Source organism: Brienomyrus brachyistius, chromosome 11 (genome assembly GCF_023856365.1).
Source record: "Brienomyrus brachyistius isolate T26 chromosome 11, BBRACH_0.4, whole genome shotgun sequence".
Taxonomy (NCBI): domain Eukaryota; kingdom Metazoa; phylum Chordata; class Actinopteri; order Osteoglossiformes; family Mormyridae; genus Brienomyrus; species Brienomyrus brachyistius.
The window spans coordinates 20,396,235-20,414,928 of NC_064543.1; the positions used below are offsets into that span (position 1 = coordinate 20,396,235).

Sequence of the window (18,694 nt, forward strand, 5' to 3'; positions counted from 1 at the left end):
TCTTTGTAATTGTTATTTAACAACATATACATGTGAAAGCTTCCGTCTGTGCGGTTTTTACACCGCACATAGCCGCTGCCATTGCGAATATTGCTGCGTTGATGTAGCCTACATGCCGCGAGTGGTGCCCGGGGATTCAAAATCGCAAAAAGACGCAGTATTTTTTGTGTGTAATTAAGTAAATGTCTCATCTGGTCACTCAAAAGGAAAGCGATGTCGGCGTATAATGCCATCTGCGTCTTTTGCTTGTTCTACGGATCAGAAGTACGGAAGTCATTATTCACGAATTTATTTGCATGTTACATCGAGGTCGGTTAGAGTAGATTTTGTATTTAACTTGTTCTAAATGTTTTAGAAAGCCACAGCAACATTTCCTTCAAAAGCTAATCCACTCTCTTAAGGACATTTTTCTTATACAACAGGTAGGATACCAATGAATCTCCGGGACTAAACTCGTTTCGGATTCGGTTAAAATATATATATATATATATCTCCCCATCCATCCATTTTCCAAACCGCTTATCCTACTGGGTCGCGGGGGGTCCGGAGCCTATCCCGGAAGCAATGGGCACGAGGCAGGGAACAACCCAGGATGGGGGGCCAGCCCATCGCAGGGCACACTCACACACCAGTCACTCACACATGCACACCTATGGGTAATTTAGCAACTCCAATTAGCCTCAACATGTTTTTAGACTGTGGGGGGGGGGGGAAACCGGAGTACCCGGAGGACATGGGGAGAACATGCAAACTCTACACACATGTGACCCAGGCGGAGACTCGAACCCAGGTCCCGGTGTGTGAGGCAACAGTACTAACTACTGCACCACCATGCCGCCCCACCCACACACACAAGAAACGAATTTAATTCCATTTAAGTTTTATTTAAATTGTTTATTTTAAAATTATGATTTAAAATAAACGAGTCGAGTATGTCTTGCCAAATATTAAGTACTTTATTTTGGCGTAGTATTTAAAGGTTAAAAATAGGCTGCTCCTTTGGAGAAAAAAACACTGAATTTCCCTAAATTCCCGCTGGATGGCGCCTTGTGTGTTGGCCATACCCAGACAGCATCATGTTATTAAATTATTGTTAAATGCGTTGAATTATGGTCAGTGTTAAATTATCAACGCTGAAACTGAATTGATTTTTGGTCAGATTTTCAATATTGAATAATTGAATGTGGTAAAACATTGAATCGATGTTGATAAAAAGTGAAACATTGAAAATCAACGTTGTTTCCACCTATTTAACTGATATAAGGGATCAATGTCATTTCAACATATGTGTGTTATCTGCCTATACTTCCCTGAGACTATTGTATGGGTCCAATGCAGTCCGATCCTCTGCTGACAGATGGCCTTATATTTATTTAAAATATAATTATTAGACTCAAATGAATTAATTGGGAACTGTCTGAAATGTATAATTAGGACCATTATAGTTTTATAAGACGCAAAAACCTAAAACAGGCGCAACCAGGGGAATTTGCTATGCATGTGGCGTACAAACGCCCAGTACTTTTACTGATAAATATCATATAATCCAAGCGTCCAGCTGCTCCTGTTTGGCCCGAACCGGGGCACCTTCAGATGGCGGCGGTAATCCCACGCAGATTATATAGACTAAACCTAATGTCCTTGAAATAAAAATTAAAAAGTGCACGTCATAAGTGTTTCTTTCATCGGGGATGCCGGAAGCATTTAGGTATAAAAGGCTATAAACACCCGAAGGTTTGGGGGCAACTGACCGTTTTGTGAGTTTGGCGGATCTCGGACATACAGTACAGTAAGGCAACACACTTTAACATGTATCTAAACGGAGTCACACGTATGCGCCCAGAGAAACGAAATCGCTGCCTGCTTTCGCCAAGTGAAACACATTTTCTGTGGTATTTGAAGACGACTGATTTATTAGAATGGTGTTATTAATGCAATTCGGAGAATATAACACTTTATGCGACACTACCCTTTCGAAAAAGAGCATCCCCTTCCAAAGAATCTGCCTTGCTGCAAATGACAGCTGCTCCGTTGGAGACTGAGAGTGAGGAAGAGGTTATATAAGCACAGCAGAGACAAAAAAATGATCAAGGAGAGGATGCCAGTATCCCGGTGGAAAACTTATGGCAGTAAATCAGTCCAGTTAAGGCTCTCTTACATATTTACTGTGTTTCTCTTTTTGGATGCAGAGCTGTGGGCTGCTGAGGAACTACATGGGCCAGACAGGGAGGAGCAAGAGCATTATGATGAAATGATGACGTTCATAGATTGGGGGTAATGGTAAACCATCCAGTTGTATGAATGCATAATAATTCACTTTGGAGAAAAAAAAGAACAAAGAAAATGATAGTAGAGGAACAAAGGAACAGAGATATGATGGAGGGAGGAGCTTGTTTTTATGGAATCCTAGTTTGCACTGCTGGCGGGGCAGTGTGTGGCTCTGCATGTTCACGCTCTGGCCCTCACACCACAGGGTCGTTGGTTCAAATCCCAGCGCTAAAGGAGTGTTTTTTTCCTGTTGGGCCCCTAAATAAGGCCCCTAAACTCCAATTGGTCCAGGGACTGGCTGACCCTGCTGTCTCTCTCTTTCTTTGGGTAAAAGCATCTGCTAAATACATAAAAAGGCAAATGTAAAGTGGAGTTACTGCTATTTGCATGAGGGGTTGATAACATAAGATGAACTTCATTGATCCCAGGGGGAGATTCTGAATGTCGTTCTATGATGTCATAGACATGGCCTAAGCTCTTCTTGATGTGCTTTATTTCGGACTCCATCACCTTCAGAGGCTGTAAATCACACCAAGGAAACCTACATAAGTGAAACCCCTCTACTTTCATCCTTCGTCTCCCATCTTTCTCTGTTATTTGTCATATGAGTGTCTCATGTTTCTTTCAGTTCTGTCCAGAGCTGATCTTGGCCCGGTCTCACTTGTGGCTCAGTCACCTCTTTTTAAGGAGTTTCCCAGGCTGAGGAGTACCCAGGACGAGTCACAGTGACCTTTGAAATCCCCATTTTGCACTTTTGAGGAAATTGTGCAGAAAGGGTAGGGGCGCTCTGACCAAGCAGAGCATATATATATATACAGACCTGTCCTCTGTCATTTCTAAGTCACTCCACTGGCCTGTAAACAGGGTGACGTTTATAAAATGCAGTATGAGCAAATACACAGAAAAACACTGCATGATTGAAGTATGGAGTGAGCTTGGCGTTGCTGTACAGTCAGCATCCTTAGCTAGGTCTTTAAAATGCCAGGTTTACGTGTCAGAGATCACATGACTTCAGGATCTCAAAAGAACAGGGAATAAGCATGACGATCAGGACAAAAAAAAATCAATTAGCCAACCTCAGCTGTTTTTCAAATTCATCAAGTGTTTCACTGGTGTCATCAAAGACACTGATCTGCAAAGAAATAGGTAAATATGCTATCAAACTCCATCTCCCAATAAATATTCGATAAATGACAGCATAGTATAAATATTCATATAGTAGTTAAGTATTTAATATTTTTAAATTCAGGCTATCAGATCAGTAGCAGATTGTAGAGCAATGATGTAATTCGAGTCCCTCTCATGTTAACAAAAACACACTTGAAACTGTGAGATTTAGGCCATTAAACCCGAGTGTACAGTAATAACGTCACTGAGCACTGGCTGCCGCTTGGCTATTTTCCTGCAAAAAGAAGCTTGTAAGTGAATTTTCCTGATGTCACTGACCTCATAATGATGGTTTAATGCTTTAATCTCCTTTGTCGCTGACACAGATGATCACCATCCATCTCTTTCTGTCCCCCTGCCCTCCCCTCTGTATCATGCTTTCACTCTTTAGCACTCGTTCATCAATGTTATTCTGATATAAAAATCAAATGAAAATAATTGGATGTCATGACAGGAACGGCATTGACTTCTGGGTCTCCTGATATCTCTCACTGCCTCCTGCTTCATTTTGTTGCTTTGCTGCTACTTTGCTTTCACTCTCTGTTCCTCCTTGTCTCCTCTTTTCAGTTGCTGCTCCCCCATGTCTGGAGAGCTGTCCTGCCGTTAATAAGATGTGCAGATGTGATTTCCACTGGGACCTGCTCTGAGGTCAGGTGCAGTCCAGCAGATATTGTATTACTACGACAAAGAAAATTAGTGAGGTAACCCCCCCCCCCCCACTGTCGCACGCAAGGTCTTGCTACACCTCTATAGCTCCTCCTCCAGCCCACAGGAGCCCGCCCACCCCCCTGTGACCCCAGCCACACGGAGAGCAGCTCCTCGCACCCCCTTACCAGTCTGCTGCTGACCGCTAATGACTTTCATGCACTTGCTAAAATGTGGTCTTGCTGCAAAATCCCAAGTGGCTAACAGAACCAATTACCTTCTGCGCACAGCCCCCAGTAGTTGACCGGAACGTAGCACATGGAGGTGACACGAAGGTCACCTAATCAAAGGCTCTCACACTTTCTACACTGATATTTGTATACATTTTCTGGGTCCATTTCCTCCATTTTACCACCATTGTCTCTTCTATATTGTCAGCTCATTTATTTTCATTTTATTTGTTTAGCAGACTTTCATCCACATCTATATATTTCAGACATCAGAGTCAGTCAGTCCCTGGAACAATTGTGAGTTAAGGGTCTTGTTCAAGTGATCGATGCTGAAATGATCTGACCGGCGACCTTCCAATTGCAGCCACAGTGTCCAAACCAAACAAGCCCCTCCCCAGGTCTGCCCTCCACCTTGTGTGCCAGGAAGACGTCTTTCCTGAGCTCACGGTGCCCGTCGGGGATGACTCACCGCTGCCCCCGTGTGACGCCTCTTAAAAGAGGAAGGTGCAGACCCAGCTTTGTGTTCCCTCATTCTGGGCATATGCCACCTGCTGATTGGCACGTGCTACAAGGCGGGGGAGGTGCAGGGTGAACTGACGGGCGACGGTGGGGCTGGCGTTTGGGGGAAGGTCTCACCAAGCCCGTCTGCTTCCACTGGGAGTTCTCGTTAGCATGTTAGCCCACATGGTGGCCCACACGTTAGCACATGGTAGTACACGTTAGCCCACACGTTAGCACATGGTAGTACACGTTAGCACATGGTAGTACACGTTAGCACATGGTAGTACACGTTAGCCCACACGTTAGCACATGGTAGTACACGTTAGCCCACACGTTAGCACATGGTAGTACACGTTAGCCCACACGTTAGCACATGGTAGTACACGTTAGCCCACACGTTAGCACATGTTAGTACACGTTAGCCCACACGTTAGCACACGTTAGCCCACGCGTTAGCACACGTTAGCCCACGCGTTAGCATACGTTAGCCCACACGTTAGCACATGTTAGTACACGTTAGCCCACACGTTAGCACACGTTAGCCCACACGGTACAGCAGATGCCATGACACAAAAATAAACTCAATTTTGTCAAATTATATATTTAATATATTTAATTGAAAATCCATAAGGAATCCAGCATGAAGCCCTTAAGGATAATGGCTTATAGGCAGAGAGAGAGAGAATGCAAATCTCCCTTTATAACAGGAAGCGTGGCTCTCTTTCAGTCCTGCAAACACGACACGGACAAATTGCTGTTTGTGTATTATAACCTCAGGTTTTACTTCAAAGGCAGAAATGCTGACTCACAGGCCAGCCGAGAAGAAATTCAAGTTTCTATGTAATACCAGCCTGTCCTTGGAATATAATTTTTCATAAATGTATTATATACTGCAGTGCTTCACCATACACTGCTGCTGGAGTGTTACCCTGGAAATATATAACACACTGGGGTTCATCTTTACTAATTTGATTAACTTGGTGATTCAGGGTTTATATCGGCAGACCTGGGGATTACCGCGCATTGCATTACCAAGTAATATTTTACACGCAACAGTAGCCTGTCATGTAGTTAAGTATTGACTTTTGACATCCTCCCAATAATTATTTGTAGTTTAATTAGTTTTCCTCCCAGGAAAGAGGGAAGAAAGAATTAACTGTAAGAAATCGCATCGTGATTTCAGATTCTCGGTGCAGGTGACTGTGGGTCTTCAGATAAAGACGCCAAGCGTCTGCTTGTGTTTACAGGCACGCATGCGCTTCTCCTTTTCCATTCCTGTCAATCCCTCAGTCTTTTAAGGAAAGGCTTTTCGCAGCCCACCTGGCTTCAGATGTCATTTTCAGTCCATTATAAAAGTGGCCCCTCTTCCTCTGCTTGTGATTTCCATTAGAACAAACATGACGGGGGGGAGGGGTGACCTGAGCTCATACCCGCAGGGCCCCATTTTCATAAATGGACACCTTCTTAGGGTTGACAGGAACACTGAGAGTTTCTAAGGTGATCAATCACCTGCTTATCGTGCTGGAATCGTGCCTGTGAGTTATGGGAGTAAACATCATAGATGGCCGGAGGATTCTTCTGGAAGGAATACAATGGTGGGTGAGACAGGAAAGGACTGTAGGCCCACGACAACTTTAGCGTCCAGACCGTCGGTCTGCATGATGCTCCCACCACAGTAGAAAAGATGAATGACATCACTGTAGCCTCCTTAAGGTCGCTAGGGTGCTATGGTGTTAATAAACGTTTGCATTCTGAAATTCCCAATTTTAGATTAATAATGGTGTCTGTACCGTACAATCTGAAGCCTTAATAATCACCTCTATCCACAATTAACAAATTTAGTCTACCTCCCCCAAAGTCCTTCCAAATATCACCTTGAATCAGGTGATGAAAATCTAACCTTTTTCCCCAAATACTTTGATTGAGGTTCCTCACATTGTCGATCCTTTTCAGTGCCCCTCCCCCTGCCCAAAAAATCAAAGGAGGGTCACCTTTGTAAAAGAACAAAGAGGACAGCACACTTTGTTGTTAACATGAATCCGACTCTCCTGATCGATTTCTCTGTTCACATTGCATTCCTTGCTTTTGGGTGCCGCTCACATTAAGACCTTCGGAGCTCGATGCTTCAGGTGCAGAAATTCATCTCAAGTCAAAGGTCGCCAATGTTTCAATCGGCCGTCTGTCTCGGCGCCCGATCATCTGAAGCTTGGCATCTCCGGTCAGCTGCCGTACGGCACCGTGGCTGGGAATACAAGCCAAGGCTTCTGCCTGTAAACACCGTCACGACTTCCAGGGAACTTGCCAGAAAAGCTGCTGCTTCAGCATGCCGTGATCCGGGCTATAATCTGTGGGCTGGCAGGAGATGGGTATCTGTGCTGTGTGCCCACCGCAGTACTGTAAGTGTGAGGCACGTGTGGGGGGGCTGGATCAGACCCTCAGCTTCATCACGGAACAGTTTGGCCCCTCCCAGCCTCAGACTGAATCTCTGACTGAATTGTTCCGTCTCAGCACTGTAAACAAAATCTTCCCTTCATATGTCCATTTACACAACTACAGCTCTGGAAAGAGTTAGGAGACCATAGTGAAATTTTCAGTTTCACTCATTTCTCAATTCATGGGTATGCGCCTGTGTAAAACATACATTTTTGCAAACTCCAGCCTGGTTGCTCCCTGTTTCTCATTGATGAAGGGCTTCTTCCTTGTTTTATGGGACTTCAGGTCTGTTTGTAGGAGCCTGATACGAACTGTCCTAGCAGTGCACTTCACACCTGCACTTAATGTTTCCCATTGCTTTTGAAGGTCACTTGATGTCATCCTGTGATTCATGAGAAACTGTCGGATAGGTTAATGGTCGTCTCTGGCATTAGAGTGTCGCTTTTGCCCTCTGCCTGCCTGGTTTTTGCCAGTGTCTCCTGCTTCTCGTTCCTGTGTGCTGCCATCTTAGAAACTTTGAGCCTGGACGCAGTCTGCCTCGCAGTGTAGCCTTCTGTTATCAGAACCAGGATTAAACCAAGATTAAACCAGGATTTAAAAAGGCAGATTTTTTTTTTATTATAAAGTGGTCTCAGTTTTTTCCAGAGCTGCATATTTTTTAAACAGTATTTTTCAAACTGCATTTTAACTGTAATTTCCTGTCTGTCTTATGCCGATGTGTCAATATATCACATTTAAATGGGTAACACACTCTGTGGCTCCAGTCCCCACTGTGACCCCAGTTGGGATTAAGCAGTTATGGTGATCGATGGATGGATGGATGTCTAACATATTTATATTCTATTTATTACTATTTCTTGCACTGTGACCAACAAAACTGAAATTTCGTCTCAGTGTGTGACCTATACATCATAAAACCGAAGACAAGAAGAACCTTCACTAAGGAAAATGTGTCCATGCGTCCAGATCGGCAGGATGTGTCTGTGCAAGAAATGATGAGGGTCTGGCAGTGAGAATGCTGGTGTCGCTGAAACAGATTGAAGTCAGGGCTGGATTTCATTCCACTGAGGAAAGACGTTCCAAGATGACTGTCCAGTGCCTGCTGGGACCGAATAACGCATGTTTTTTTTCCCACAATGCAACAGATTACTTCCCATGTGACTGGGTGAACTGGCATCTCTAAATTGGCCATGGCATGTGAATGGGCGTGTGCCCTGCAACAGACCGACATCCCAATTGGGGTGTCCCCCAGCCTTGTGACCAATGCTGACTTGGATAGGCTGCAGCTCCCCCCAGTGGGGAGACTGAGTATCAGCCCTAAGAAACACCTAGAGGGGACAATGCAGGAAACACACTGACTTTCAGTTAAAGTCCCTTTTATTTGACTAAAAATGACAAAATGTATCACAAGAATCTTGTGACCGCTCTGAAAACATATCTGAAGGGTTTAATACATTAACCGGCAAAGAAGGAGGTAAAGGTTTTATCATCTAAGCACAAAGAGAGCACCAGAAATGCTGGTGATATTGGGCATAAATGTGCAGATAGAAATGTGAATATAATTAACATAAAAACTCATTAAGTCAGTAAGTTGCATATCATTTTACGTGCTGAGGGTGTAACAGCATCCAGGCTGCCTGCATCACACTATATGGCCAAACGCACGGGGACAGCCGCTTGTCCGTCTCGCTCCCGGATCTCTGCGCTTCACTCTCACTTTCCTCGCCGATAACCAGGACAGTTTTAACAGGCCAGAAATTTGGCAAACTTACTTGCCAAAAGATGAAAGATGGCATCATATGATAGTGCCAAGTGGAAAGTCACTGACCTCTCCTGTGCAGCCACACATTCTGCGGCTATTATTTGTTCCTGGAGATTGTGTGGCTGTGTGCTGTGTCAGCAATGGGTGTGGCTTAATTAACCAGCTCCTGTAATTCAGGGTGGTGTCCACACACTTTTGGCCATATAGGGTATGTTGCTATAAGAAGGGTCAGGGTGTACATAGAATCAAATACCAAAGCCAAATTTAGATAATTTACAGTCCAAACTGCTTAAATATCACACATTTATGTAGTTTTTATAAAACTGATTGCAGTTCAATTCAGAGATTTGACAGTGATAACTGTGTTATTGCCACAACTTTTAAAACCTAAAGTTGACCAAAGAGCATGATGTCCTCTGCAGCCAGTCAAGCAAAGTGTGCTGTACAGGGGGGTCTGGAGGTGTGTCTGAGTTTGTGCCTGAGTGTGTATGTGTCTGTGTTATGTGCAGTCCAGTAGGTTAGGGCTCTGTGCCCATGTCTGGAAAATTGTGGGTTCAGATCCCAGAACCAGTGGGGCCAAATCACTACAGCAGTGTTTCCCAGTCCGCTCCTTGGGGACTCACAGTCGGTCCATGTTTTTGCTCCCTCCCAGCTCCTTGCCAGACAATCCACATTTTTGCTAGGGAGCAAAAACATGGCCTGTCAGTGGGTCCCCAAACAGCAGAATGGGAAGCTGCACTATAGGAATCCTGAGAAAGACCCTGAGCCCCAACTGTTTTGGGTAAAATTGGCTGCAAAATAAATATCGGTAGTGCAAAAAAAGCAGGGATGACAAAATGAGCGTGTATCTGTGTTTGTGAGTGTGCGTGTCTGTATGTGATGGAGAGGAAGAGGACAATTACACGTATGATCAAGTAAGAATCAGGATCTAAGGGGCTCAAGCTGACTTTGGAGACCCACGGGAGAGCTCATCTTCGGGGAGTGAGACGCGAACCCGCGCATGTCTGTCTGTCCGTTAACCCGATTCTCTACCTGGCGCTTGGCCCCGCCCCCTGCGCTCCAGCCAGCTATATCCTGTGCAGTAGCAAACCCACAAATAGCAGCAGGAAGTGGGAGGGAGCCAATGGGAACGCGGTGGCCTTCAGTGACTCTTGGTTGGTCTCGCCCTGGTCTGGCGGGCTGAGATGGCTGGGCGGGGTTTGGGCCCGTGTGGAGCACATGTCATACAGGTTTCCCGAGAACTGCATCTTCCGGGACTCCTGCCGCAGGGACTCCCAGACTGCCGCTGCCTCGTCCGGGCAGCCAGCCAGTGCGGCATTGGCACACACGTGGAATTCATCCCATGACCTACAGAGGGCAGCAGAGACAGCTCACAACTCATCAGAGGGTAATAGGCATTCTTTTATAGTATATAGACAGCTGGTTATTATAATTTTACTGCAGGGATTCACATGAAGGTGACTTATATGGCTTTAATACAATTTATTCTATGGAGCCAGACATTTTTATAGTACAGTTTTCCTTGAAATATTTGACTGTCATTTGTGAATGATTTCTCAAGAAAAAGTTTTTGGGTGTTAACAAAAAATGCAAAGCAGCCTATTATAGCAATGTGAAGATACAATCCAAGATTTTCTGTTATTGGTTATGTGTGGTTATGGAGGTGTGTGTGTGTGTGTGTGTGTGTGTATTACATTGTGGGGACCAAATGTCCCTATAATATGATTAAAAAAACCTGTTATTTTGATGTTCTGAGGACCATTTTTTTGGTCCCTACAAAGGGAAACTCAATTTTAGAAAATATGTCACTGTAATAACAAAAATTATGTCTCTTATTTAGTTTGGTTAGTTATGGTTAAGGTTCAGGCTGAGTTGGGGTTAAGGTCGTCATGTTGGGATTAGAGGTTTGTCCAAAGAAATGAAGGGATGGTCTCGACAAAGATATGAATTCAAAAATCTGTGGTGTGTGTGTCTGTGTGTATGTAAATATGTGTAGCATAGATCATTAAGGATAGAGGTAACGCTGCAGCAGGTTTCCACGTCCAAGTCACTAGCAATGCGTGTCTGACCCCTGGTTGGCACTGTCCGGCCCGATGCCCACCTACAGACGCTGTCGATCTCCTGCGTGCCCTCGTCCTTCTGCATACTGTCAGCCATGCTGTCACCCAGGGCAAGAAGGCACTGGGCAAAGCCCTTGTAGATGGAGCCACACTTCCTGGTGGAGGCCAAGGGAGCCAGCACTGCGAGGCAGGAGGTGGAGACAGACATTGGCGTTATCGGGGGGGGGGGCTCTCCCCGCCTGGGCTTCCCGTCGAGGAATGCAGATCACGGTGCTGCTGTAACTGCTCTCAGGAGAATAATGTGAATATACAAAAAAGGCAAAGCCCTTTACAAAAGAAAGGCTGCAGGACATGCCCCCCCACCCTTACTCTGCATTCACCGGACTGGTTGGCAGGTCCAATTAATTATGCAGTATGCAGTTACCAACATGCTTTGCACTGCACTTTAAATAGTATAAATAACAAAGCATTTGAGTATTCCTGTTCATAGTACCGTGTAACAGTGTAATGTTTGCCGTGGGATACGTGAGTATCTGCGAGTGTCTGTGCCGCATGTAGTATTAAATCAATATTGGCTGTTAATAAAGCAACATCCATTTTAACAGAGCTGTCATCTCCTTTATTAAAATGCCTCACACACATGCCACTATATGTTTATTTGCTCTCTGTATGTGAGCATGGTGTGACACTATATTGCAAAAAGTATTGGGACACCTGCCTTTACACACTCATGAACTTTAATGATCCATTCTTAATACATAGGCTTTAATATGGAGTTGGCCCACCCTTTGCAGCTATAACAGCTTCATCTCTCCTGGGAAGGCTGTCCACAAGGTTTAGGAGTGTGTTTATGGGAATTTTTCTTCCAGGAGAACATTTGTGAGGTCAGGCACTGATGTTGGAGGAGAAGGCCTGGCTCACAGTCTCCGTTCTAATTCATCTCAAAGGTGTTTTATTGGGTTTCAGTCAGGGTTCTGTACAGGCCAGTCAAGTTCCTCCTCACCAGACTCACTCATCCATGTCTTTATGCACCTTGCTTTGTACACTAGTGCACAGTCATGTTGGATGAGGAAGGCACCATCCTCAAACTGTTCCCACAAAGTTGGGAGCATAGTCCAACCCCTGAAAAACACCTGCACACCATAATCCCCCCTCCACCAAACTTTACACTTGGCACAATGCAGTCAGGCAAGTACCGTTCTCCAGGCAACCGCCAAACCCAGATTCATCCATCAGATTGCCAGAGAGAGAAGCGTGATTCATCACTCTACAGAACACGTCTCCACTCTCCACTGCTCTGGAGTCCAGTGTTGGCCTGCTTTAAACCATTGCATCTGGCGCTTTGCATTGAACTTTGCGATTTAAAGTTTGGATGGAGCTGCTCGGCCATGAAAACCCTTTCCATGAAGTTCTCTACCTACTGGTCTTGAGCTAATCTGAAGGCCACACGAAGTTCAGAGGTCTGTAGCTACTGACTCTGCAGACAGTTGAATTCGAGACGCTTGAATTCACTGAGCTCCTGAGAGCGACCCATTCTTTATCAAATGTCTGCATGCCTAGGTGCTTGATTTTACATACCTGTGGCTGTGGAAGTGATTGGAACACCTGAATTCATTGACTAGAAGGCGTGTCCGAATACTTTTGGCAATATAGTGTAAAATGAACAAGGTAGCGACAGATTGTTCTCACCTACGTGTTCCATTTCATTTTGACTGAATGTCATTAGTATACAGCGACTCTCACTCTGCATTCTCCTCCCTCCCCCCACCCTCACTCCACACTAACCAAACACAAACACTAACTAAACACTATGAAATACAGTCAAATACTAATAATTTCCAGCTGAACTCCAGAAGCATAATACTGTTCTTTCTGTATTCAGAAGACTTTTGATCTATGCTCTCTCGCTACGATCTACGCAGAGGCCCACACAGCAGCAGAGGGAGAGTGCTCTCTCAGGCTATGTTTGCATCCTCAACCAGGGGGAGCCTCCTCAGCCTTCCCCAAAAATGAGACTCCAGATAGCTCACTGGACCAGTATTTCCCAATCAGGTCCTTTGGGGCCCTCAGTCGGTCCATGCTTTTGCTCCTTCCCATGTCCCTGCCAGTGAGCCCACATTTCTGCCCTACCAGATGGACTGACTGTGGGTCCCTGGGGACTGGGTTGGGAAACACTGGACTAGACGTAATCCACTCTCATGGAGAACTAACAGAACCAAGAGAACTGCAGGTGAACATCACAACAGGGTCAGCTAATCCACAGGGTGCATTCAACATGGTGATTCTCCAGCTCCCCTGTCCATAGCAGCAGAAACACAGATTTTTTTTGTGATGCTAGTACTAGAGGATTACTCATTCAAAAACGATTAATGGTTATGTGAAGAGAGAGACTGCAAAAGATGACAAGAAGAAGCAGGAGATGGAGTGAGACACTCAGAAACAGCAGGATATGAATGTTCCTCAGCACAGCTGCATGTCTCAGTCCATAACATGCAGCAACAGCATTAAGGGCATCCATCTGTGGGGGGGGGGGGCATGTGGCTGAATAAGTTAAGCTTCTGTACCTGTGATCGGAAGGTTGCCAGCTGAAATCTCATGCTCAGCAGAGTAGCCATATCTCCACTGGGCCTTTGAGCAAGGCCTTTAACCCCCCCCCCCCCCCCCAAAAAAAAAAGATGCTGGCTAAACAGTTCAGAGCCTAAGCTTCGCTGTCACATATATAGGTGTTTAGAAGAAGAAGAGAAAGATGGGAAATGCAGAAATGAAAGAATTCCAATGTACCTTATGCAAACGGGAAATACTGCCACTTCATCTTAACAAGTATGTTAGGCCTCACCATCCCATAATGCACCTGGAAACATTTCATAACAATGGCTGTACCCCTTCTTCATTCTTCATTAGCTGGCTCTCTTGCTCAAAAGAGAGAAAAAAAACACACTCTTGCGGAATAATCCCACCTGAATTAGACATGAACCTAAATTCCGGAACTAAAGCTTCATTCTGGAGTTGAAGCTGTTTATTTGGTCGGCAGCTGGAGTTTCTGATGATGGAGCAAAGTGGGACGGCCCTTTCCGTTACATCACCGACCCAGAAATCACATTCAGAGTCAGGACTCTGGAAAACCATAACAGCCGGTGCCGCTTTACTAAACACACTTGACCTCATCATGTAACGTTTATCTCTATTAACTTTTTCCCCGCACATGCAGCTAGAAGGTAAACTGTGGCTGTCAGCTTGTGTCCTGTAATCTAACCACCGCTGTTTTCATCCCAGGCTTCTGTGAAACGACCTCACTCCGGAAGCTCGCTGACTGCGGCTGGGGAAAAGGTGACGGATTCCTAAGATACACAACAGAGTGAGGAAATCCAGCAGGGACACCAACTCTAAACACCACAGAAATAGGTACACAGCAAAAACATGCAAAAAGTAAACATCTGCTGTGGCAAAAATCAATTTAGAGACATCAAGACTCTCTTGGGAAGGTGTGTGTTTCTCAAATGCTGCATACAGGAGCTCCCGTGTAATGTTGGCTTTATTGATTTTCTAAATATAGTGATGAGTGTGATCATGTGATGTGTGTGATCATGTGACCCAACCCCCCCCCCCCCCCAAAAAAAATGCATTCATGTACAGCGGCTTGGTAAGGATGGAGCGTCAGAGAACACTGAAAAACAAACGTAGACGCACAGCATCAATAGCCCTGGGGAAGGCAGAAGGGAGTAGGCATCAGAGGGCCTCTGATTGGCTGCAGAAGTCACATGGTACATACAGGACTACTGACGCTGGGGGAAACGTGTGCTCTCTCCGGGGTAAGAAAGTATCAAAGCACACAATGATGGCTGCCATTCTGAGGCGAGGCGGGAAGCAGCGCTTTCCTGACGTTCCCAAAAAAGCTCTGCGCCACCAACGGTCTAGAAGAGACAGTCTCTCAGACAGATCGCCGGCTCCCGGCCTGGCGTGATAACGAGGGGGCCACGTCCCCAGCCTAACGGAGCACTCCACTCTCCCTCCATTAGCCAGGCGAGGAGGGCCTCCTTCCCCTAGACACTGCAAACGCCTCCTGACTGAACCCCCCCAGGTGGGGGTCTGGGGCCTCTCCGTTACATAACTCAGCATTTCCACGCGCCGACAGTCGTTTTATAAGCGAGTGGCGTCCCAGCATATCGATTTGCATCAATCGCTTACTGCCCGCCTGAATCTCTCCTCGGACCCATGAGAATAAATCAAGCGGGGGGCTCTGTGTAGTGAACCCCCCCCCCCCCACCACATAAATCCTGATCTTCGCAGCTTAATGGAGGCGAGGTCACAGAGAAATCAGCAGCACGCCGTGTGATTAATGACGGCCCCTGCTCCTGGATCTACTCTTCATGTCGCTAACTGGCCTTTGGGGCAGGAACGAGTATCGTCTTGGCATCACTTGATTAAAAAAAACGCATCCCAAAATGCTGACCAGGTAACGGGGCTGCAAATAGTGACAGAATGATCATCCTGGGACTGGCTGAAGACTAATGGCTTCGATATGTTGTGAGGAAAACAACACAGTGTTTATCGGAAACACCAAATTCGGTGCAACGGTTTTATCCGAAACTTTACAGCAATCTAGTCTGGAGGGGGCCCAGATTAAAAATCACACCATGTCAATCACATCAACCGCACCAAGTGCAGATTTCCGAAGGACTGTAAACTATTACTGAGTATACCTCTTTGCAGATCGAGATATATCGGACAAAGAAATCGCACTGCCTGAAGTAATTAAAGCGATATATTTAAGCAACAGCAGGGAATCCTAGCATGTACAACATGTTGTGATGTATGGAGAGGTTCTCAGACACATGTGCAGTTTGCGGCCAGGCCAATATCAGAGAAATTAGCTGTAAAGCCTACAAACACCAGCATGTGGAGGCAATTTCTACAGGCATGACTTACAGCTTAATTATTTCATCAGTAGATATAACAGTATGTGACTCTTCATCATAGCTCAGAATGTGGCAGGTCGCCCCCTTCTGACTACCAACAGGCATCACGGCTACGATGTTTAATAATAACAATAAATAATAACTGCACCATCAGAGCAGAGCAAACAACCTGTGAACTCAAAGCCCAACTAATGACCACTGGAGGGTCTGGGGATGTTACCATGGTAACTGTAGCCAACACCTTTTAAATCGAACTGTTGTTAAGCATGCCGAGTTAATGAGCCCACTGACAGCAGCATCAACATGGCGTGCGAGAGGCTATGGAGGCCCGAATCCCACGGAGATACACAGTGTGTGTGTGTGTGTGTGTGTGTGAGAGAGATACACATTACCACATGTCCCCACAATGTGATAAAAACTTTTTTATTTTTTCAATCCCCACAAGGACAAATTCAATTTTATAAAAATATATGACTGCAATCAAAAAAACTAAAAATTCCAAAAGGCTTATATTATATTTGGTAACTTATGGTTACCATTAGGGCTGGGTAGGGGTTAAGGCTGTCATTTTTGGGATTAGGGTTTCGGCCATAGAAATTAATGGAGAATCTCCACAATAATAAGACTATATGAAGTGTATGTGTGTGTGTGTGTGTGTGTGTTTGTGTGTGTGTGTGTGTGTGTGTGTGTGTGTGTGAGACCCAGAAAGTGTGTGACGAAAGGAAAAATTGCCAGGCAGAAGAGCAGAGATCCAATCACCCAGTGGCGGATTTCAAATTATCACCCACCTAAGATACCTGCAATTGTATTGGTCACTCCCCAGACTGCACACTACTGACGTGCGGGGGGGGGGGGGGGGGGTTCTCTGTGCAGGGCAGGCGATGGGGGGTGATGGGGGGGCTGAACTCCCCTTATCAGCCGTGACTGAGGCTACCTCAGCCAGGTGTCAATCACACCCAATACCTCCCTCCAGGGGGGCAGAGAAGGAAGCTCGTGGGAGGCTGACAGAGAAAGAGTGAGAATTTTTTTTTAATACTTCCTACAGTGTTATGTCGCAAATCAGGGCAAAAGCAGGAAAACTCTCTGAGGCTCTGAGCGTCACTTTGGCCGCGTGGTCCTGTGGTCGCTGCCACCTCACCCTGACTGTACACAGCAAAAAGCCGCCGGTTAATTTAGGTGACCTGTCATTTATACCACTCCACGCTAGCTGACCCCAAGTCAGTGGATCAGACCTGTGATGGGAAAAGCTGCTGCTGCTAAATCAGCAGCTGATGGGGAAGCCAGATATTTCAGATACAGATACAGATACAGACAGACACACGCAGACAGGCCACACAGACACACGCAGACAGGCACACAGACACATACAGACAGGCACACAGACACACGCAGACAGGCACACAGACACACGCAGACAGGCACACAGACACACAGACACACACGCAGACAGGCACACAGACACACGCAGACAGGCACACAGACACATACAGACAGGCACACAGACACACGCAGACAGGCACACAGACACACGCAGACAGGCACACGCAGACAGGCACACAGACACACACAGACAGGCACACAGACACACACAGACAGGCACACAGACACACGCAGACAGGCACACAGACACACACAGACAGGCACACAGACACACGCAGACAGGCACAGACACACAGACACAGACTGATACACAAGCAAACAGACACACAGATACATACAGACAGGTACAAGCAGACATACAGATACACGCTGACAGGGACAGATACACACAGACACACATAGAGAGGACACACAGATACACACAGACAGGTACATACAGGCACACAGATACACCCAGACAGGCACCAACAGACACACAGAGAGGTACATACAGGCACACAGATACACCCAGACAGGCACCGACAGGCACACAGACAGGTACAGACAGGCTCACAGATACACCCAGACAGGCACAGACAGACACACAGATACACTCAGACAGGCATAGACACACGCAGGACACACACACTCACTTGCACGTATACAAAGGCACACACAGGTACACACACAAACCCAGGCACACACAGCGCTCCAAATCCCCAGCACCCAGCTGGACTCCTCTCCCTGACTAGGTCATAAGTCCAAACAACACAACATAAGCCACAGTGAAATTTATACCTTGACCCAGCAAAAAGTAAATGCTGAGTTTAAAATGTCACGCTGGGAATATTCCAAGTCGTTGTGCCTATGCAGTCAGCATTCCAGTACTGAAAATAAGATACAAGTAAGACAGGCCTTGCAAACCAGTCTAGTCCTTCCATATCTATGCTGCCTGATTCTGTGCCATGATCAGGTCTGGAAAGATGGAAAAGCTTCTAGGATCAGCACGGAGGGCTCTCTCTGCGCGCATGTGTGCCCAAGCCTGTGAGATTGATAAGCCGGTTCTCTCTAAATGCCAAGTGTGTTATTAAAAATCCCTTATCGCATCTAGATCTTCCCAAACCTCTCTTGCCAAGTAAAACCCAAACTTAAAATTGCAACCACTGGTATCTGCCTGTAAATGAAGGAATGTGCACTTTTTAATCAATTCATGTTGAACTGAGAACCCCCCCCCCCCCCCCCAACTGAAAATAACGCAAGTGAGAGCAGGATGGGATTGTCGTCACCAAACTGCTACACTGAATCATGTCGATACAAGGTTTACGAACTTTTTCATCATCGCTGCCAAAGGCC

The 18,694-nt window shown here is 45.9% G+C and overlaps 1 protein-coding gene across 1 annotated transcript in view; it reads right to left on the reverse strand.

Annotated features, from left to right (window-relative positions):
* Nucleotides 1–8,614: 8,614 nt before the first annotated feature.
* The window catches only part of LOC125751590 (neuritin-like protein), a 16,304-nt gene continuing 6,224 nt past the window's right edge, over nucleotides 8,615–18,694 (reverse strand). Inside the window, exons 2-3 of the mRNA XM_049030605.1 lie at nucleotides 11,108–11,246; nucleotides 8,615–10,353 (exon numbers count right to left, since the gene is read on the reverse strand). Of these exons, the coding sequence (XP_048886562.1) occupies nucleotides 10,074–10,353; nucleotides 11,108–11,246 (419 nt within the window). The 3' untranslated portion in view covers nucleotides 8,615–10,073. The remainder of the gene's footprint in view (nucleotides 10,354–11,107; nucleotides 11,247–18,694) is intronic.